This window comes from Oryx dammah, unplaced genomic scaffold (assembly GCF_014754425.2).
Source record: "Oryx dammah isolate SB20612 unplaced genomic scaffold, SCBI_Odam_1.1 HiC_scaffold_28, whole genome shotgun sequence".
Lineage (NCBI taxonomy): Eukaryota > Metazoa > Chordata > Mammalia > Artiodactyla > Bovidae > Oryx > Oryx dammah.
In genome coordinates, this window is record NW_024070212.1 from 98,212,089 (window position 1) to 98,234,558 (window position 22,470).

Here is a 22,470-nt window from a genome sequence, read left to right on the forward strand (position 1 = left end):
CTACGAACAAAGCTAGTGGAGGTGATGGAATTTCAGTTGAGCTATTTCAAATCCTGAAGATGATGCTGTGAAAGTGCTGCACTCAATATGCCAGCACATTTGGAAAATTCAGCAGTGGCCATAGAACTGGAAATGTCAGTTTTCATTCCAATTCCAAAGAAAGCCAATGCCAAAGAATGCTCAAACTACTGCACAACTGCACTCATCTCACACACTAGTAAAGTAATGCTCAAAATTCTCCAAGCCAGGCTTCAGCAATACGTGAACCATGAACATCCAGATGTTCAAGCTGGTTTTAGAAAAGGCAGAGGAACCAGAGATCAAATTGCCAACATCTGCTGGATCATCAAAAAACAAGAGAGTTCCAGAAAAACATCTATTTCTGCTTTATTGACTATTCCAAAGCCTTTGACTGTGTGAATCACGACAAACTGTGGAAAATTCTGAAAGAGGTGGGGATACCAGGCCACCTGACCTGCCTCTTGAGAAATGTGTATGCAGGTCAACAAGCAACAATTAGAACTGGACATGGAACAACAGACTGGTTCCAAATTGGGAAAGGAGTACATCAAGGCTTTATATTGCCACCCTGCTTATTTAACTTATATGCAGAGTACATCATAAGACATGCTGGGCTGGATGAAGCACAAGCTGAAATCAAGATTGCCGGGAGAAATATCAATAACCTCAGATATGCAGATGACTCCACCCTTATGGCAGAAAGTGAAGAACTAAAGAGCCTCTTGATGAAAGAAGAGAGGGAAAAAGTTGGCTTAAAACTCAACATTCAGGAAACTAAGATCACGGTATCTGGTCCCATCACTTCATGGCAAATAGATGGGGAAACAGTGGAAACAGTGGCTGAGTTTATTTTTCTGGGCTCCAAAATCACTGCAGATGGTGACTGCATCCATGAAATTAAAAGACGCTTACTCCTTGGAAGGAAATTTATGATCAACCTAGGCAGCACGTTAAAAAGCAGAGTTATTACTTTGTCAACAAAGGTACGTCTAGTCAAGGCTATGGGTTTTCCAGTGGTCATGTATGGATGTGAGAGTTGGACTATAAAGAAAGCTGAGCACCAAAGAATTGATGCTTTTGAACTGTGGTGTTGGAGAAGACTTGAGAGTCCTTGGACTGCAAGGAGATCGAACCAGTCCATCCTAGAGGAAATCAGTCCTGGGTATTCATTGGAAGGACTGATGTTGAAGGTGAAATGCCAGTTCTTTAGCCACCTGATGGGATGAGCTGACTCATTTGAAAAGACCCTGATGCTGGGAAAGATTGAGGGCAGGAGGAGAAGGGGACAACAGAGGACGAAATGGTTGGATGGCATCACCAACTCAATGGACATGAGTTTGAGTAAACTCTCAGAGCTGGTGATGGACAGGGAGGCCTGGCATGCTGTGGTCCATGGGGTTGCAAAGAGTTGGACACGACTTAGCTGAATTGAATTGAATAAACATTTGTTAAATAAAGGGATGAATGAAAAAGGAAACAGGACTTGCCTGGTAGTCCAGTGAATCTGCCCGTTAATTCAGGAGACATCAGTTCAATCACTGGTCCAGGAAGATCCCACATGCTGCAGAGCAAATAAGCCCATGCACCACAACTACTGAGCCAGCAGCAAAGATCAGTCGCAGCCATAAATAAATAAAATTTAAAGAAGAAAAAGGAAATATATGATATTGAATATTTCATACCAGAGGGACACTGTGATTTGTTACCAGGCAAAAGACTTAGGTTTGGTTTTATGAAAAAATATTCATAAAATGTAGCATCATAATTTAGGTCAATGTTCATGATAGAAATATTTTAATTCTGAAAGCTGAATTACAAATCTTTTTTTTTGGCTGCACTCCATGACATGTGGAACCTTAGTTCCCTGACCAGGGATTGAACCAGTACCCCCTGCACTGCAAGGTAGATTCTTAATCACTTTATTGCCAGGGAAATCCCCTTATGAATCATTTTTAATTAAGCAATTTTCTGGACAGTGGCATGTGTAAAAACCATGTCAGCTAGACATTGGGACTTATTTCTTAATTAAAATCACTGTGTTTCTAAAACTGTTATGAATTCTAAAATGATTAATAAAATTAAATAAAAGAGAATTTGAATGTGGGAGAAAAACAATTATTAGAGAAGGATCTTAAGAGAAATAAATGCTAACACTTGATATCAAGATTTATTTTCAGGTAATTTGTCTTTATAGCAAGCGTCTTTTTAGATCATCTCTAACTCTTACAGCCAGTTTTCCTCTTTATTTCTATGGGTCATTCTCAAATACTGAAAGTTGTATATTAAAAATCTTACTATTATTTTCCAACTAGAACATTGTCAGTTTAAAATGAGAGATATTAAATAATATTTGATTATTATTTTTTGGAGAAAGCAATCATCAATCAAAAACTGTTTATTAAATCAATAAATGTCATGGTGCATCTGAAAATTCTAACAAAGAAATTAGAGTTTTGAGCAATAACCTCTTGTCAGTATAAAGACTATAAGTCTATATAATCTTTGGCTGAAACTCTGATGGTTTTTTTATGTACATTTTGGCAGTTGCGTTGCATGAACTCTTTTGTGTTTAATGTAGGGTCACAGTGTCCTATGTGACACTTCCATATATGTATCCCTTACCTGATACCACAGAAGCATAAATGGCAGCCTTTCAAAACTGCCTTGACTTTATAGGCTATTATTACTGTCAATATTACTGTCTTAACATATTACCTAAAATATAATTTTCAATAATTTTGTGTTATCAAAGTAATTCATGTTTGCTATAGAAAATTTTGCTGAAACTGAGGCATATGAAAAAGAAAATAAAAATCACCCATAGTATAATCGTACCACCAAGAGATAATCACAGTTAACAGTTTATTTCCTTCTAGATATGTATGTATCTGGGTTACTTTTCTAAGTATTATATTTTAAAATTAAGATATAATTCACATATCATAAAATTCACCATTGAGAATGTTAAGTGGTTATGGTATATTCACAAAATTTTGCAACCATCACCACTAATTTCAGGACATTTTCACCACTGCAAAAGCCACTGTTTATCAGTTAAGGAAAATCTTATATGCGCGTAGGGAACTATTTACTAGCCATGTTTCCAGACTCTAGGTCAGTGTTGTAAGCAAGTCTTTCTAAGAATAGGCAGTTTTAGGCCTGCTCTGTTAACTGTTTTCTGTACAGTAAGTTTTGTATACATTCAAGATTCTAGGCCTTCATAAAATTATATGAGCTGAAAATACCTTTTCCTACTCTTCTGCTTCATCTTTTACTCTCTTCATGATATCTTTTGGTAAATGAATGTTTTTAATTTTAATGTAGCCAACTCTATATAATAATTTTCCCTTTATGGTTAGTATTTCTTATATCTTTTTAAAGAAATCCTTGTCTACTCGAAAGTCATGAAATATATACCTTTATTAATTTTTTAAAATTTTATAGTTTTTCCATTTACATTTAGGTCTGTAATTCACCTGTAACTGAATTTTATAGATCATATTAGTAAGGAACTAGTTTCATTTTCCCCATATACATACGTAAAAACAATTCCTAGCATTTTTGTTTACCTGTTGCTCTGCTGTGCAAACTATCTCATATACCTAGTAATCGTATACGCGTGGATCTGATTCTAGAATTTGGTTTCTATTCCATTGATCTTTCTATCTATTCCTGTCTTGTTATAGCTGTACTTTAAGTCTGATAGGCTTATTTAATAGAGAATTTTCTCTCTCCTTAGTATTCTTTTGGGGAGTACTTGGCTATTCTACCTCTCTTATACTTCCGTATAAAATTCAGAATTAGTTCATCAAATCTATTTTTTAAAATAATACTGTATGATTCTACTTATATGAGATACTTGGAGTAGTCAGAATCAGTAAAACAGAAAGTACAATGTGTTTGCCAGGGGCTAGGGGAGGAGAGAATGGGGAGTTACTGTTTAGTAGGTGTAGACTTCAGTTTTACAAGATGAAAAGAATTATGGGGATGGCTGGTTGTGATGGCTGTATATCAACGTGAATGTGTTTAACATCACTGAACTATATTCTTAAAAATGATTAAGATGATAAATTTTATGTTATGTGTATTTTAATACAATAAAAAGAAAGAGGTTTCTTAAAAATTGGAATTTCTTTAGATCTGTAAATTATTTTGGGAATAATCATCGTTACATTGACACTTATAATTCATCAACATGATACATCTCTTCATTTATTTATATATTCCTTAATTTTAAAATTTATCTAAATAAAATTTATAAATTATATCCATAAAGGTCTTATATTGGGTTGGCCAAAAGTTCATTTGGATTTTTCCATAACATCTTACAGAAAAAGCTGAACAAACTTTTGGGCCAAGCCAAATACAATCTTTGATTGCATTAACTTCTTCTAGGTATATTATATTTTAAAATTCTATTTTTAAGTGCTATTAAAATTTTTTTTTCATTTTCTGTTTGTTGTTAGATAAGCATTGCATTAAAACTCAAATTGTAGCAGAGCCTGCTATCTAAACTATGAAAATATAGACGTTTCAAAATGCAAACTTTATCCCCCAAAATTACATGGATTGTTTGGGTGGTAGAGTTAGAAACAGGTAATAGTCTACTTTGCTTAATTAAATGGGCATTAATAAATGACAGTGCTATTATTCAAAATAACACATGGTGGGCAAATAAATTTTAATGAAGAGTATAAAATCAGACATAATAGTTGAGTTCTGACAACACAGAATGCCATTGAACATTGTATTGTGGTTTTAGGCTATTAACATTATTAATTCTTCTCATATGTGTCTCTTATTTGACTCAGGTGAAAAGGATTCAATGATTTTTGACTGTACTGAGTGTTATGATCCAGTTACTAAACAGTGGACTACTGTAGCTTCAATGAATCACCCCCGCTGTGGCTTGGGAGTGTGTGTATGTTATGGGGCTATCTATGCTTTGGGTAATTATTCTCTCCAATTTAAAGATATCTAATATTATTTAAATTCTTAATCAAATTCTGCTTACTTTAGAAATTTTCCTTCCTTACTATAAGAAACTTGTGTCTCTTCAGTTTTAAAAGTTCTTATTCTAAAAATTATATTACTTGGGAAATACTGTCAAGCATGGAACTCTTAGAAGGAGATGGGGATAAAATACAGATGAGATATCTGGAGGAGCATTTTAGCTGACTTGTTAAATGTCATTAGGATGACTGTTCTGAATATGCAGGTTTTTTTTTTTTTGCAGGTATTATTTTTAAAATAGTTTTGCCAAATATTGTATTTCCTATGCAATAGATTGAAGTTTGGGGGTTTGTTTTGTTTGTTAAAATCGCTTGTGAAATGTAGGCAGAGAGTTTAAAGATCCAAGTTCTATTTACAATCAAATTCTACCTTTTCTTGTAATCTTGGACAAATAACCTCTCTGGTCCATATGATAATCATCTATAATATAAAGTTGTCAGATTAGATGTTTTCTAAGGTGCTTTTCATAAAAAGTTTCCTTTATTCTGGAAATAAGATTTTTTATTTGGTTCTAGGTGGTTGGGTTGGAGCTGAGATAGGGAACACTGTTGAACGATTTGATCCTGATGAAAATAAATGGGAAGTAGTTGGCAACATGGCTGTGTCACGGTACTACTTTGGGTGTTGTGAAATGCAAGGTAAATTGCTTTAGAAAATCTTTTTCCTGAAAATGTATTTTTTAAATAACTGTTTGAGCTTGAGGCTTTATTTTCACAAAAGTGTATTTTGTGCCTGTTCAGTTCAGGCGTTCAGTCGTATCCAACTGTTTGCGACCCCGTGGACTGTAGCACACCAGGCTTCCCTGTCCATCACCAACTCCTGGAGCTTGCTGAAACTCTTGCCTGTTAGTTTTGAATAATTGACACTAACAGTGTGGAGGTTCTGCTTTTAATCTCTTATATTTTTAAACCTCTTATATCTTTATTTCTGTATTACCAAAATAAAACCTTTTTTTCCAAAATAAAGCTAAAATTAAAAACTCCAGATGGGCAAAGATACCTAATTAGCAAAATAAGCATTTGAACTGTTATCCATTATTGTCATTTTTCTCTCCCTTGTAGTCCTTAGGGCTTCCCTGATGGCTCAATTGGTAAAGAATCTGCCTGCAATGCAGGAGACCTGGGTTCAATTCCTGGGTCAGGAAGATCCCCTGGAAAAGGGCATGGCAACCCACTCCAGTATCTTGCCTGGAGTATACCATGGACAGAGGAGCCTGGCATGGGGTTGCAAAGAGTTGGACATGACTGAGCAACTAACATTTTAACCTTCAAGTATTTCTAAGTAGGGAGAGGTTATCAAAAACAATCTTTATAGTGTCATAGGCTTCTTCAGTGTTTTTTTAAATAGGGTACATTGTAATTCAGTATACACACAGTGCTATCACAGATTTGAAAAATGTACTACATATTAAAATGGTAAACAGACATTTATTAATTGTCTACTATATACTGATAGGTAATTAATAAGTACTCTTAAATAAAACCTGATTCTCTTCAGAGGTGGGGAGCACATTTATATGTACCTGTAGGCTTCCCCGATGGCTCAGCAGGTAAAGAATCTGCCTGCAATGCAGGAGGCACAGGTTCAATCCCTGGGTTGGAAAGACCCTCTGGAAAAGGAAATTGCAACCTACTCCCTTATTCTTGCCTGAAAACCCCCATGGACAGAGGAGCCTGATGGGCTACAGTCCATAGGGTTGCAAAGAGTCACATATGACTGAGCAAATAAGCAAGCAAGCAGTACACTGAGAGGTACTTAATAAGCACTCTAGAATAAACCCTAATTCTCTGTCCAGATATGGGGAACACATTTATATGCAGCTGTAAAGTAGGAAGCATTCTGCCATTACGTGACAACTCAGGTGCTCCATTCCTAGCTCAAGTTCTTTCTGCCTTCTGAGTAGCTTCTCAGATTTCTGCTGGCATCTAAATGCTCGAATTACATGGTGTAGACTATGTTCTATTGTTTAATATTATAGTGTTCTCTAGTTGTTTTATATTTATTTTTATCTTCTCATCTGAAGCCATAGAACTGGAGAGGCATCTTGAATATTGTCTATTTCAACCCCTTTATTTTTAGATGAGGAAGCTGAAGATCAGGAGGCTGTGAGTTGTCTTTTTTCATAGTTGGTTTCTAGTAAAGTTGGAGCTTGAACCCAAGTTTACTGACATTTAGCTTATGTTTCTTAAAATGCCATTCTGTAAAACTTACAATTTTAGAACTCAGTAAACTCAGTTTAGGAACAACAGTAAGCACTCAAAAAGTAATTGTTGATTGTCAGAATCTTTAGTTGCAAATCAAATTTAATAAGAAACTCTGAATTACAGTCTGCTGTACTGTATCTAACACCTTGATCTAGCCATGAACTATTCTAATTTAATTCTCTATTTTATGTCCATTTGAGCAAAAGTTAGATTGTCACCAAGCAGGGTTATGTCATTCCCAGTTTAAGTGTATGACCATTTTTAAGAAGGCGAAATCCCTCTCTTCCTTTTTTACTTATACACGATAGCAGTGGATCTGGAACTTGAGATCATTAAGCGAACAATAAGATTGGAAATCCTTGTCTGACAGATTGCTTTGTTATAGCATCATTAAGTTCTTTGAAAATTCAGTGTCACTTTAAATTCCTACCACTAATTCTTTGTAACATGCCTAAATAAGAGCTGTGATAAACTGGACAGAAGTCAATTCTCTTTCTTGAAGCCCTGCATTAAGTAGAGTATCAGATAACAAACTTAAATCACAATGATCACATTTTATAATTATTTGTATCCTATTTTCTATAGCATCTGAGCAAAAATATTCCATTTTCAGGTTTAATTTATGTGGTTGGGGGCATCAGCAATGAAGGAATAGAGCTTCGTTCTTTTGAAGTATATGATCCACTTTCCAAGCGATGGTCTCCACTTCCTCCAATGGGAACTAGAAGAGCATATCTTGGGGTGGCTGCACTCAATGATTGCATCTATGCTATTGGAGGGTGGAATGAGACACAAGATGCTCTTCATACTGTAGAAAAATATTCCTTTGAAGAGGTAGGTTGGATGATTTCAGTTGTTTGGTATCCTGTTACTCATGTCTGTAAGATCTGTGGGCTTCCTTTGTGGCTCAGACGGTAAAGAATCCACCTGAAATGGGGGAGACCTGGGTTTGATCCCTGGGTTGAGAAGATCCTTTGGAGAAGATAACACTCCAGTATTCTTGCCTGGAGAATCCCATGGACAGAGGAGCCTAGGGTCACAAAGTGTTGAACATGACTGAGTGACTTAGCACAAGATCTGTGGTGTGAACTGTTCAGTCGCTAAATCATGCCTGACTTTTTGGGACCCCATTAGACTGTAGTACACCAGGCTTCCCCATGTTTCACCATTTCCTGGAGTTCACTCAAACTCATATCCATTGAGTTGCTGATGCCATCCAACCATCTCATCCTCTGTTGCCCCCTTCTCCTCCTGCCCACAATAATTCCCAACATCATGGTTTTTTCCAGTGACTCGACTCTTCGCATCAGGTAGCCAAAGTATTGGAGCTTCAGCTTCAACATCAGTCCTTCCAATTAATATTCAGGATTGATTTCCTTTAGGATTGACTGGTTTGATCTCCTGCTGTCCAGACTTTCAAGAGTCTTCTCCAGCACCACAGTTCAAAAGCATCAACTCTTCAGTGCTCAGCCTTCTTTATGGTCCAGTGCGCACATCTGTATATTACTGCTGAAAAAAACAGCTTTGACTAGATAGACCTTTGCTGGCAAAATGATGTCTCTGCTTTTTAATACACTGTCTAAGTTTTGTCGAAGCTTTTCTTCCAAGGAACAAGTGACTTTTAATCTCTATAATTATGGATTTATCTGTTCTCCTTCCATTCCTGTCAGATTTTGCTTCTCATATTTTTAATCTCTGTTATTAAGTGTGTATACATTTATTATTACATTTTCTTGCTGAATTGATCTTTTTGTAGCCTTGAAATGTTTTTCGTTCTCTGTGATAATATCCTTTCCTTGAAGTCTACTTTGTCTTCATACTAATGCAGCCAAGCTATCTTTTGATTAGTATGTGCATTGTGTATCTTTTTTTTCCTTCTACTTTAAATCTGTGTCTTTAAAAACTACATGTTTTGTAAGATAGCTGCGGTCTGTTTTTCTGTACAGTTTGAAAGTCTCTGACTTCTAAGTAGGGTCTTTAGAATTTTTACTATTTATATATAATGTAATTATATATGTGGGGTTGGTTTTTAGACTCTTACTTTGCTGTTTTTCTGTTTGTACAATCCATCCTTTTTTTCTCTCTTTTCTGTCTTTATGTTGATTGTTTTAGTATTCCATTTTATCTCTTTAGTCCAATTAACTATATGTCTTCACCTTTTTTCTTAATTATGCTTTCGGGTTTTCATTATATATAATAGCCATTTTAATGTATTACATCTACATTAAAATGATATCATGCCAGTTCATTTTTAATGTAAGAAACAGAAAAACATATTTATATTTTCCTCTTCCATCCTTTGTGCTATTGATGTATTGATTTTACTTCTGTATATGTAATAAACGCCACAGTATGTTGTTATATTTACTTAAAGGGTTAATTATATTCAAGATAAATTTTAATGAGAAAATATTTTATAATTATGCATTCATAACTATCATTTCTAGTTCTGTTCATTGTATAGAATTAAGTTTCTATCTTACAGCATTTTCTCTTAGCCTGAAGAACTTCCTTTAGTGTTTATTTTTGTGCTGGTCTGTTGGCAATGATTCTCTAAGCTTTCATTTTACAGAAATTTTTCACCATATTTTTTTAAGTTATTTACTTATTTATTGGCTGCATGGGGTCTTTGTTGCTGTGCAGACTTTCCTCCGGTTACAGTGAGTGACAGTTACTCTCCAGTTGCAGTGCATGGACTTCTCATTCAGGTTGTTTCTGTTGTTGAGGAGCACGGGCTCTAGGGCCAGGGGCTTCAGTAAGTTGTGGTTCTGGGCTCCAGAAGCTATTAATATGTGCTCAGTTGCTCAGTCTTGTCTAACTATTTACAACCCCATGGACTATAGCCTGTCAGGCTTGTCTGTCCGTGGGATTTCCCAGGCAAGAATACTGGAACAGGTTGCCATTTCTTCCTCCAGGGTCTTCCTGTCTACCATCATTTTTGAGAGATATTTTGCTGAGTGTAGAATTTTAGGTTGTTCTTCCCCTCACTCTCATCATTTAATATTGTTGCTTACTTCTTGCGTTGTTTTTTTTTAAATTTTCATTGGCGTATAGTTGATTTACAATGCTGTGTTAGTTCTTGCATTGTTTCTGATGGGAGGTCGGTAGTCAATCTTGTTCTCCCGTATATGTAACATCTCTTTTTTCTTTGACAGTTTTTAAAGATTTTTTCTCTTTCTTATGGATTTCCAGTAATTTGATATATCTTATGAGATTTTGGTGTTTAACCTGCTTGAAATTCATTGAACTTCTTGAATCTGTAGAATTATAGCTTCCATCAAATTGAAATCAGCCTTATTTCTTCAAGTATTCTCCTGCTCTTTCTGGGATTTAAGTAATGTCCATGTAAAACCATTTGATATTGTCCCACAGGTCAATAACACTGAGGTGTGTTAATTTTTCCCATCCTTTTTCTCTCAGTATTTCAGTTTGTTTTTCTTGGTTTTCATTTTCTAGATTTTTCAGGTTAATTTGCAAACAGTGTATGATTTTTTTAAGGTATATCATATGTTTTGCTCTATGTATACTTGTGAAATGATTACCACAATCCAGGTAATTACATACCCATCAACTCACATAGATCCCTTTTCCTTTTTTGTGTCTGTATGTGATGGGAGCTCTTAAGATCTGCCTTCTTGGGGACTTCCCTGGCAGTCCAGTGGTTAAAACTCCATGTTCCCAATGCAGGAGGCACAGGGTCAATGCCTTTTTAGTAAATTTCAAGTATACAGTATACTATTATTAACTATATTCACCATGGTATATACATTAGATTGCTAGAACTTATTCATCCTGCATAATTGAAATTTTGTTCTCTGTGCTTCAGTATTGATAGTTTTTCTTGCTGTGTCTTCAAGTCAACGTTAACTTTCTACAATGTCTGAACTTTTAATTTGCAGTATCTAATTCTATTTAGGAAAATTTTCATTTCAGGTATTGTATTTTTAGCTCCATAAGATGTTTTGGTTATTTTTTTAAATGTCTTCCATTTTTCTCCTCTTCATTTTTCATGTTTTCTTTTATATCCTTGAATGTATTTATAATGTCTGTGTTAAAGTACCTATCTGCTAATTCTATTAATTTGACATTTTTGAACCTGTATCGATTGAAATTTTTCTTCCTGATTTCAGTCACATTTTTTTTCTTTTTTCTTTTTTTTTTTTTGCCTTTCCACATTTCTAGTAACTGATCGTGGAGAAGGCAATGGCACCCCACTCCAGTACTCTTGCCTGGAAAATCCCATAGATGGAGGAGCCTGGTAGGCTGCAGTCCATGGGGTTGCGAAGAGTCGGACATGACTGAGTGACTTCACTTTCACTTTTCACTTTCATGCATTGGAGAAGGAAATGGCAACCCACTCCAGTGTTCTTGCCTGGAGAATCCCAGGGACAGGGGAGCCTCGTGGGCTGGCGTCTACGGGGTTGCACAGAGTCAGACACTACTGAAATGATTTAGCAGCAGCAGCAGCAGCAGCAGCAGTAACTGATCGAATGTTGGACATTGTAGATGTTACATAGTTGAGTATTTGGATTTTGTTTTCTTCCCATAAGTGTTGTGTTTAGTTTTGATAGGAGTTATTTGCAAATCAGATTCATATTTTGAACTTGTTTTTAAGCTTTGTAGGGAAGGTCTAGAAGGTCTACGTCCTTTAGGAATAGTTTATCCCTACCACTGTAGCATGGCTCTTCTTGACTCTTTCCTATTTGTCCTAGCTGTCCAAAAGGTTTCTTCATATTGTCTGGTCAAAGCTGGAATATCATCCAGCCTTGTGTGAGCTCTGAAAATTGTTAAGCTTACAGGAGTTCCTGTAAAGGAAAGCTATCTCCTTTCTTTTTACACCAAACATGGGTTTTACACACCAAATTCTTCTCTGATTCTCTGTGGACACCAACTGGCGTCCTAAAGTCAACTCAGTTCTGACACTAACTATCCCACAGGTTATAGGCTCAGTACCACAGGACTGCCCTCACTTTAGACACCAGTCTCAAGTAGTCTGTCCTCATATTAACCACTGACTTGGTTACAAATTGAGGGTTCCTGTGATCCCTTCCTCAGGTTCAATAATTTGCTATAATGGCTCACAGAACTCTGGGAAACACCTTACTTAACTGTTTTCCAGTTTATTATAAAGGATATTTTATGTTACTATAAGTATAGAAAATAGAACAGAATATAATGTTTATATTCTTTATCATTATAAAGGATATAAATGAATAACCAGATGAAGAAGTATAAGGCAAGATCCAGGAGGGTCTTGCAGGTTTCTGCCCCAGTGGGATTTGGGGGTATCACTTACCTGGCATGTGGATATGGTCATCAAACCAGAAGTGCTCCAGACCTCACTGTTTAGGGATTTTTATGGAGGCTTCATCACCTAGGCATCCAGTCCTTCTCTATTCCCTGGATGACAGGGTATGGGACTAAATTCCAAGCTTCTAATCTTGGCTTGATCTTTCTGGTAAGAGGCCCCTATATTGATGTTATACAGGATCCTACAAGAGTTGCCTTTTTAGGGAGGAAGACATTCCTGTCACCAAGGAAATCCCAAGGGACTTAGGAGCTCTGTGTTAAGAACTGCAGTCAGAGACCAAATATATGTCTCATTATATCACATCTTCCCATTTGTTGTTGCTTGACTATTCTTATGGAGTCTCATTTTAAAATTTTCTTTCCCCTTTCTTTTCTTCTCTTTTAAAACTTTTATTTTTACTTTTTTGTTGTTTTTTTTTATTTTCTTTCATAGTCTCATTTTATGCGTGCAAAGATTAGGAGTATTCACCCAGACTCAAGGGAACCTCTGTCCTCTGGCACTCTTCCTTACAAATCTCAACTGCATCAGCCTCTCTCAACTCTGATTTCTGTCTCATAAATCAGCTGACTGTCATGCTCTGCTTGGGATTCCCTTCTCTGTACTGCTGTTCAGAAAGCCCTCCAGGCAAAAAGCCTGGACAGTTGTGGAGCTCACATTTCTTTCTTTCTCTGAATCACAGTTTTTCATTGCCTGTTGTCCATCATCTGAGAACTTTATTTCATAGTCTGTCAAGTTTTCTAATTCTTTATGGTAGGAGGGCACGTTTGGTAACAGTTACTCTATCATGACTGAAATTAAGAGGTCCCTCTGATTCTGTCCTTTTGAGCATTTCTTTACTATGTTGCATACTTAAATATTTCAAGTATAAGAAAGATTATACTTCTCTGATCCTGGAATCAGTCATTTCTCCAAGAACCTTTAGTTTCTCTTAGTGAAGAATAGTATTTGGAAACCAAGATTAGCTCTCAGACTATTCATTGCTCCTGGAGTATTGCTGCTTCTAGGCATTCTCAGCCAACAGCTAAACATAAACAGTAAATGTATATGTGTGTATGTATTCACACAAATACTCATTTATAGGTATTTCCATATCTGTGCATATATGTTATAAAACCATGAGTTTATAATGTTGGCACCAATTTCAGTATACCTCAGATTCTTTCCATGAAAGAAAGGGGCCTTCCCCTTTCCATGATTGTAAATACCTTCTCTATCAGTTAAAAGGGCTTCCCAGGGGGTGCAGTGGTAAAGAATCTGCATGCCAACACAGGAGATGCAAGAGACCTGGGTTTGATCCCTGGGTCAGGAAGATCCCCTGGAGAAGGAAACGGCAACCTACTCCAGTATTCTTGCCTGGAAAACTCCACGGACAGAAGAGCCTGGTGGACTACAGTCCATGGGGTTGCAAAGTTGGACATGACTGAGCACAAACATATAACATCATAATCACATCAGTTAAGAACTTGGCTCCTGTTATTCTCAATATATTTACTTATGTGTTCAGTGAAACAAGTCTCCCTACTGTGCCAGCTGTCTTCTTCACTTTTTCCTCTATATATTACCTATCCTATTACTGACTATATGAGCACTCCAATATTCTCTCATGCCTTCAGTTACTTGCTTGATGTAATTATGCTACAAAGGGAAAAGAAGAGAAAGTAGAGAAGAGTAGGTTGTGAATCACTGTTCTATCATGCATTTGTTCTTTAGTTCATTTATTCATTCACAAATATGTAAAGACCTGGGGAAGCAAAGGCTACCTAAATATATAATACCTCAGCTCTCAAGAAACCAACATTCTAGTGGGAAATATTAAAAATAGACAAACAATTGCATTACCATTTGTTAAGTGCTGGAATAATGTAAGCACAAGGTGTGTTATATCATAGACTTACAGGTTAGAAAAATTTTTTCCAAGTTAATTTCCATGGAATACTATTTTTTTCCCTTTTTTTGGGGGGGGGGGCCACTGCCACCTGGGATGCAGGATCCTTAGTTCCTCTACCAGGGTTCAAACCTGTGCCCTCTGCAGTGGAAGCATGGAGTCAACCACTGGACCACCAGGGAAATCTCTGCATTGATAATAGGAAGTAGATAGCATAAGTTTCCCTGGTCAACTATACTTAGGGAAAGTTGGATTAAATGAAGTTAAATAAATTTCTTTACTATAGGACTTCTTTACACAATTTATTAAAATAAGATATTACATGAATCTTTATGCTAAATCTCTCACTTAAGTGACCACACAGCCCTTACTTTTGTTTGTGAAACATCTTGTGGGGGAAATGTGTTTCAGGGAACATATTTTGTGAAATATGGATTTATTGTTTTTCAGTTGCTCATTCATGTCCAGCTCATCAAGTTGCCTCAAGAAGTTTACTCTCTAGCATTGATGAATAATTTCTCATTTTTTATGATTTTATAAATTTTCTTCATCATATGCTTTATTTTCAAATTATTATTATTTTTTTAAAATCTGGAAACATTTTCTTTTCTCTCTTGATTATTTCTCAGGACCGTTTTTTAGCTTTCCTGTTTTCTGGGTATAGACATTTTCCCTGGAGTTAGACTTTGTCATTTTGTCTATAGCAGCTTACTGACATTGCCTCAATGAATAATATATGCCAAGAGTTAGCAAACTTTTTGTTAAAAGACTGGATAGTAAATGTTTTAGGCCTTGGGGGCTACATGCAATCTCTTCTTTTGGCATATATATATATATATATTTAATAACCTTTTAGTGTGGAAAGATCATTCTTAGTTTGTAGGCTTAAAAAAATAGGCCCTAGTTTCCAATCCCTGATCTATACTATCATTCTGAAAATCTTTTACATTTACTAGCTGTGCTAGATGTCCTTGAAAGAAAAGATTCCATGTTAAAATAAATTTGGCCGGTGTTGTTTCTTGTTCTCTTGGAGATTTATGAGGCCTATTATATTAAAGATGCAAAAAAGCCCTTTTGTAAGCTTTCTTCTCCTTTGAACTTTGTGAGTTTGTGTGGTGTGTGTTTGAATTACATACTTGTATTTCATAGAACTAGTTTCTCTGAATTCTTGCCTATATAGAATTTCTAGATTATCTCTTGGTGATCATAATTTATAATTAATCACAGATACATTTTTCATTATTTTCCTCTAAATTTACTACTTTGTCTACACCTACTAAAAATTTCTATTTAAAATATTGTATATACTTGTATGACTAGGTTGTAAGTTTGAAATTTAAACATGTAAAAAGGACCAGAGTATCTGATTTCTCAGCACTTTTCTGTGTTACCATATTATAACACTGCAAACTTCTTTTTTCTTTTATCCAGGAAAAGTGGGTTGAAGTTGCCTCAATGAAGGTGCCTAGAGCAGGCTTGTGTGTTGTGGCAGTCAATGGGCTTCTGTATGTTTCTGGAGGTCGATCTTCCAGCCACGATTTCTTGGCTCCAGGTACCTTGGACTCAGTTGAAGTTTATAACCCTCATTCAGATACATGGACAGAAATTGGCAATATGATTACCAGTCGTTGTGAAGGAGGTGTTGCTGTACTATGAAATAGAAAGCATTAAGACAGCAAAAGAAACATTTTGAAAATGCAGAATCTCACCTTTTGCAAATCACACTTGTATTTGGTGATAGGACCCTTTCTGTTTTCTGTGAATTTGGTAGAAAAATGACTAAAGATTTTTTTTAAAGAATTTGAGTGAGAAGTGATAGTGGAATATATCCTAAATTAATAAAGAGTTCTCACAAATTTGCCAAGCTGACCAACAGATGCTGTTTATGCTCTAGAATTGTTCAGTTAGGAGTAGAGTCTTATTTGTAAAAAGAATTTGCCAGAAGCTTCTTGGCAAATAGTTCCTTTAGCAGCTTCTCCAGTTCACTTTAAGCTATAACATGACCATTGTGTGATGTAAGAATATCAAATGAGATAGTTTAAAGATGTCTGTACATTCATGATTCAGCTCAGAGCATAATATTCCATGGCCATAGTTTAAAGAGAAAAGCCAATGAGACAACTTCCTACTTCTGTTTTATTCCTGCTTTTCACTAACCCCAAACTTTTTATTGGCAGCAGGTATACTGGGAGGGACATGTTGGAAATGTCTAACTTATTTATATAAATTTTTACTTGTTGATAACAGCATAAAAAAGCTCTTGTTCACTTATGTTTTTGTTTTGATGCTGGAATGCAAGTGAGAAATTAATAGGTTCTTAGTGACAGTCCTTTATTGCAATAAGATGATGTATGGGTGATAGAGGCCAGCTGGTTATATACACCTTTTTCCAAAACTATGTTTAGCTATGGGAAGAGGGAATTTATTAGATTACCAAGCGTTATGGAGCATACTTATACTTGGGCAAGCCTAACTTAGTACAAAGCCACGGCCTGGCTTGGAGAAGATGGAATTGTAGATCCCTGTACAACTTTTTATATACACTAACTCATAAATGTAAAAGCTTCTGATCCAAAACTGCTTCTAAAAACTTAACTTTCTCGAAGAAGCATTCTAAAGAAGTGTTCTCTATTTCTGAGACAAAGATTTTGTGTACATGATCATCACTTTTATTTCTACTAGTCAGTTGGAGCCATATACATTAAAGGTCTTATACATTTAGGTTTACCTAGCTGTTCCAGGATTTGATTTCTATATCCCTGATTTCCCCTTTTCTATATGAAGTCCTTTAGTATATTATAGGCATCAGTGGCTTATTTAGATAGAAAACCTTTGGTAAGCATTAAAGACTCAGGTCCAAAATATTTGGATAGATCCACAAGGATACTTTCCTTCACAACTTAACCATATGCATATTTTAAGAAAAGCTTATGTAGTGCAGACAGAAAGCTCTGTGTTCCATTTCAGGTATCCTGAAAGTCTAAAGGGTCACAGATGGCTGACTGGGATGTGTAAAATGTCAAGGAGTGAAGTATCAAGAGAATGTATAAACTAAGCTGTAACTCATGTGCCTTTAATATTTCTAGTTGAGAATGTGTTCAAAACAGATTTACAAATTTTCCTATCATTTAATTTTCATTATTGCCTGGTGCCAGCCTAAAATGGCAGTATGAAGGGAGGCATTTTGTACTGCTATGATGGAAATGTAGTCAAGACAATCAATGTTTGGGCTTAAATAGATTCAGACGATGCCTGAAAATAAGTAATTGTAAATATGCTTATTTCCTAGAAAATGACAGATTGTTTTAAAAAGAATGTACTAATAAAGTGTCTTGAATTTTTTGTTTTTTGCTTTTCCTTGAATTACTCATCAGCTTAGTTTATTAGCATCATTCTTGAATTACAAGGATTGCCCACGAATTTTACTGTTTCAGTTTTAGAGATTTGCACATTTAATTTTACATTTAATTGTTTTCTGAACAACTATTAAAATGATAAGTCTGAATTTGGCAATAAAGAGTTCATGATCTGAGCCACAGTCAGCTCCTGGTCTTGTTTTGCTGACTGTATAGAGCTTTTCCATCTTTGGCTGCAAAGAATATAATCAATCTGATTTTGGTGTTGGCCATCTGGTGATGTCCATGTGTAGAGTCTTCTCTTGTGTTGTTGGAAGAGGGTCTTTGCTATGACCAGTGCGTTCTCTTGGCAAAACTCTATTAGCCTTTGCCCTGCTTCATTCTGTACTCCAAAGCCAAATTTGCCTGTTACTCCAGGTATTTCTTGACTTCCTACTTTTGCATTCCAGCCCCCTATAATGAAAAGGACATCTTTTATGGGTGTTAATTCTAAAAGGTATTGTAAGTCTTCATAGAACCTTTCAACTTCAGCTTCTTCAGCATTATTGGTCGGGGCATAGACTTGGATAACTGTGATATTGAATGGTTTGCCTTGGAAACGAACAGAGATCATTCTGTCGTTTTTGAGATTGCATCCAAGTACTGCATTTGGGACTCTTGTTAACTGTGATGGCTACTCCATTTCTTCTAAGGGATTCCTGCCCACAGGAGTAGATATTAATGGTCATCTGAGTTAAATTCACCCATTCCAGTCCATTTTAGTTCGCTGATTCCTAGAATGTCAACGTTCACTCTTGCCATCTCCTGTTTGACCACTTCCAATTTGCCTTGACTCATGGACCTAACATTCCAGGTTCCTATGCAATATTGGTCTTTACAGCATTGGACCTTGCTATACCACCAGTCACATACACAACTGGGTATTGTTTTTGTTTTGGCTCCATCCCTTCACTCTTTCTGGAGTTATTTCTCCACTGATCTCCAATAGCATATTGGGCACATACCAACCTGGGGAGTTCATCTTTCAGTGTCCTATCTTTTTGCCTTTTCATACTGTTCATGGGGTTCTCAAGGCAAGAATACTCAAGTGGTTTGCCATTCCCTTCTCCAGTGGACTACATTCTGTCAGACCTCTCCACCATGACCTGTCCGTCTTGGGTGGCCCTACATGGCATGGCTTAGTTTCACTGAGTTAGACAAGGCTGTGGTCTATGTGATCCGATTGGCTAGTTGTCTGTGATTGTGGTTTCAGTCTAGTGGTCTAGTGGTTTCAGTCAACCACTAGACTGTTCAGGTATGACCTAAATCAAATCCCTTTTGATGATACAGTGGAAGTGAGAAATAGATTTAAGGGACTAGATCTGATAGGCTGAGTGCCTGATGAACTATGGATGGAGGTTCGTGACACTGTACAGGAGACAGGGATCAAGACCATCCCCAAGAAAAAGAAATGCAAAAAGGCAAAATGGCTGTCTGAGGAGGGCTTACAAATAGCTGTTAAAAGAAGAGAAGCAAAAAGCAAAGGATAATAGGAGAGATAGAACCATCTGAATGCAGAGTTCCAAAGAATAGCAAGGAGAGATAACAAAGCCTTCCTCAGCGATCAATGCAAAGAAATAGAGGAAAACAATAGAATGGGAAAGACTAGAGATTTCTTCAAGAAAATTAGAGATACCAAGGGAACATTTCATGCAAAGATGGGCTCAGTAAAGGACAGAAATGGTAGGAACCTAACAGAAGCAGAAGGAATTAAGTGGCAAGAATACAAAGAAGAACTGTACAAAAAAGATCTTCACAACCCAGATAATCACGATGGTGTGATCACTCACCTAGAGCCAGACATCCTGGAATGTGAAGTCAAGTGGGCCTTAGGAAGCATCACTACAAACAAAGCTAATGGAGGTGATGGAATTCCAGTTGCGCTATTTCAAATCCTGAAAGATGATGCTGTGAAAGTGCTGCACTCAATATGCCAGCAAATTTGGAAAACTCAGCAGTGGCCACTGGACTGGAAAAGGTCAATTTTCATTCCAATCCCAAAGAAAGCCAATGCCAAAGAATGCTCATACTACCTCACAATTGCACTCATGAAACACACTAGTAAAATAATGCTTAAAATTCTCCAAGCCAGGCTTCAGCAATACATGAACTGTGAACTTCCAGATGTTCAAGCTGGTTTTAGAAAAGGCAGAGGAACCAGAGATCAAATTGCCAACATCTGCTGGATCATCGAAAAACCAAGGGAGTTTCAGAAAAACATCTACTTCTGCTTTATTGACTATGCCAAAGCCTTTGACTGCATGGATTACAATAAACTGTGGAAAATTCTGAAAGAGATGGGACTACCAGACCACCTGACCTACCTCTTGAGAAACTTGTATGCAGGTCAGGAAGCAACAGTTAGAACTGGACATGGAACAACAGACTGGTTCCAATAGGAATAAGAGTGTGTCAAGGCTGTATATTGTCACCCTGCTTATTTAACTTATATGCAGAGTACATCATGAGAAACGCTGGGCTGGAAGAAGCACAAGCTGGAATCAAGATTGCTGGGAGAAATATCAATAACCTCAGATATGCAGATGACACCACCCTTATGGCAGAAAGTAAAGAAGAACTAAAGAACCTCTTGATGAAAGTGAAAGAGGAGAGTGACAAAGCTGGCTGAAAGCTCAACATTCAGGAAACTAAGACCATGGCATCCGGTCCCATCACTTTATGGCAAATAGATGGGGAAACAGTGGAAACAGTGGCTGAATTTATTTTGTGGGGCTCCAAAATCACTGCAGATGGTGACTGCAGCCATGAAATTAAAAGATACTTACTCCTTGAAAGGAAACTTATGATCAACCTAGACAGCATGTTAAAAAGCAGAGACATTACTTTGTCAACAAAGATCTTTCTAGTCAAGGCTATGGTTTTTCCAGTGGTCACGTATGGATGTGAGACTTGGGACTATAAAGAAAGCTGGTGAACTGTGATGTTGGAAAAGACTCTTGAGAGTCCCTTGGACTGCAAGGAGATCCAACCAGTCCATCCTAAAGGAGATCAGTCTTGGGTATTCATTGGAAGGACTGATGTTGAAGCTGCAACTCCAATATTTTGGCCACCTGATGGGAAGAGCTGACTCATTTGAAAAGACCCTGATGCTAGGCAAGATTGAAGGTGGGAGGAGAAGGGGACGATAGAGGATGAGATGGTTGGATGGCATCGCTGACTCAGTGGACATGGGTTTGGGTGAACTCTGGGAGTTGGTGATGGACAGGGAGGCCTGGCGTGCTGTGGTTCATGGGGTCACAAAGAGTCAGACACGACTGAGCGACTGAACTGATCTGATTAACATGATCTTCCCCCAAAATATTTAACAATTCAGTATACCTCTAAATATTCTGTCCAGTCTACTTAAAAATCATTCACACTGTAGAGAAATCCCTCGTGGTCCAGTGGTTAGGACTCCACACTTCCACTGCAGGGGGCATGGGTTTGATCCTTGGTCTGAGAGCTAAGATCCTGCATACAGTTGGTGGGGCTGAAAAAAAAAAAACAGGTCAGTTAGCTTGAACATCTGACTTGCCCATATTATGAGAGACTGAGATCAGAGAAAAGTTCTAAGTCTGTGTAGTACTCGTGCAGTTTAGAAGCAAAGAAGTAATTTTCCTCACTAAAACAATCTGAGTAGAATCTGAAAAGGATCTTCTGAAGAGTATGAGCTTTCATTCCTTCAGTATCAGGCTGTCGTAAACTTTTCTCTACATTAATAAAGAAGGATCGTTTGGTCATTTTAGCCACAGGCTAATGATCAGAACAAGCTCTAGCACCATAGTATTATATGTGTTTGCTAGGACTGTTTCATTTAACAAAGTACTGCAGAAATGTATTGTCTCAGTTTTGGATGCCCAAAATCTGAAATCAGGGTGTTGGTGGAGTTAGTTCCTTCTGAGGGCTAAGGAGAGCTCTCTTCAAGGCTTCTTCTTGGCAAGTAGATCTTCATGTTCATTGGTATTCTCTCTATATACATGTTTATCTCTAAATTTTCTCTTATTATAAGAACACCAGTGACATAACATTACAATCTACCCTTATAATCTCACTTTAACCTTATTACCTCTGTAAAGACCCGTGTCTTCAAGTAAGGTCACATTCTGAGACGTTATGGATTGGGACTTGAACACACAAAAAAGTAAACAAGTTGCTATAGATTATGATCTTTCCATAGCAAGAATCACTGAAGTGGAAATTATATGGATATAATCTACTTATGAAATTTCTTACCTAATATTTGAATACTTATACAAAGGTAGGCAACCCACTCCAGTATTTTTGCCTAGAGAATCCCATGGACAGAGCCTGGCAGGCTTAAGTCCATACAGTCCATGGGGTCACTAAGAGTTGGACACGACTGAGTGACTAACAGTTCAGTTCAGTTGCTCAGTCGTGTCCAACTCTTTGCGACCCCATGAACCACAGCACACCAGGCCTCCCTGTCCATCACCATCTCCCGGAGTTCAATCAGACTCAAGTCCATCGAGTCTGTGATGCCACCCAGCCATCTCATCCTCAGTCGTCCCGTTCTTCTCCTGTTCCCAATCCCTCCCAGCATCAGAGTCTTTTCCAATGAGTCAACTCTTCGCATGAGGTGGCCAAAGTACTGGAGCTTCAGCTTTAGCATGATTCCTTCCA

The 22,470-nt window shown here is 37.0% G+C and overlaps 1 protein-coding gene across 1 annotated transcript in view; it reads left to right on the forward strand.

The window, feature by feature from the left end:
- Window positions 1–17,776, forward strand: part of LOC120856220 (intracisternal A particle-promoted polypeptide) — a 34,653-nt gene extending 16,877 nt beyond the window's left edge. The window contains exons 6-9 of the mRNA XM_040231307.1: window positions 4,833–4,970; window positions 5,550–5,672; window positions 7,852–8,072; window positions 15,866–17,776. Of these exons, the coding sequence (XP_040087241.1) occupies window positions 4,833–4,970; window positions 5,550–5,672; window positions 7,852–8,072; window positions 15,866–16,090 (707 nt within the window). The 3' untranslated portion in view covers window positions 16,091–17,776. The remainder of the gene's footprint in view (window positions 1–4,832; window positions 4,971–5,549; window positions 5,673–7,851; window positions 8,073–15,865) is intronic.
- Window positions 17,777–22,470: the final 4,694 nt, after the last annotated feature.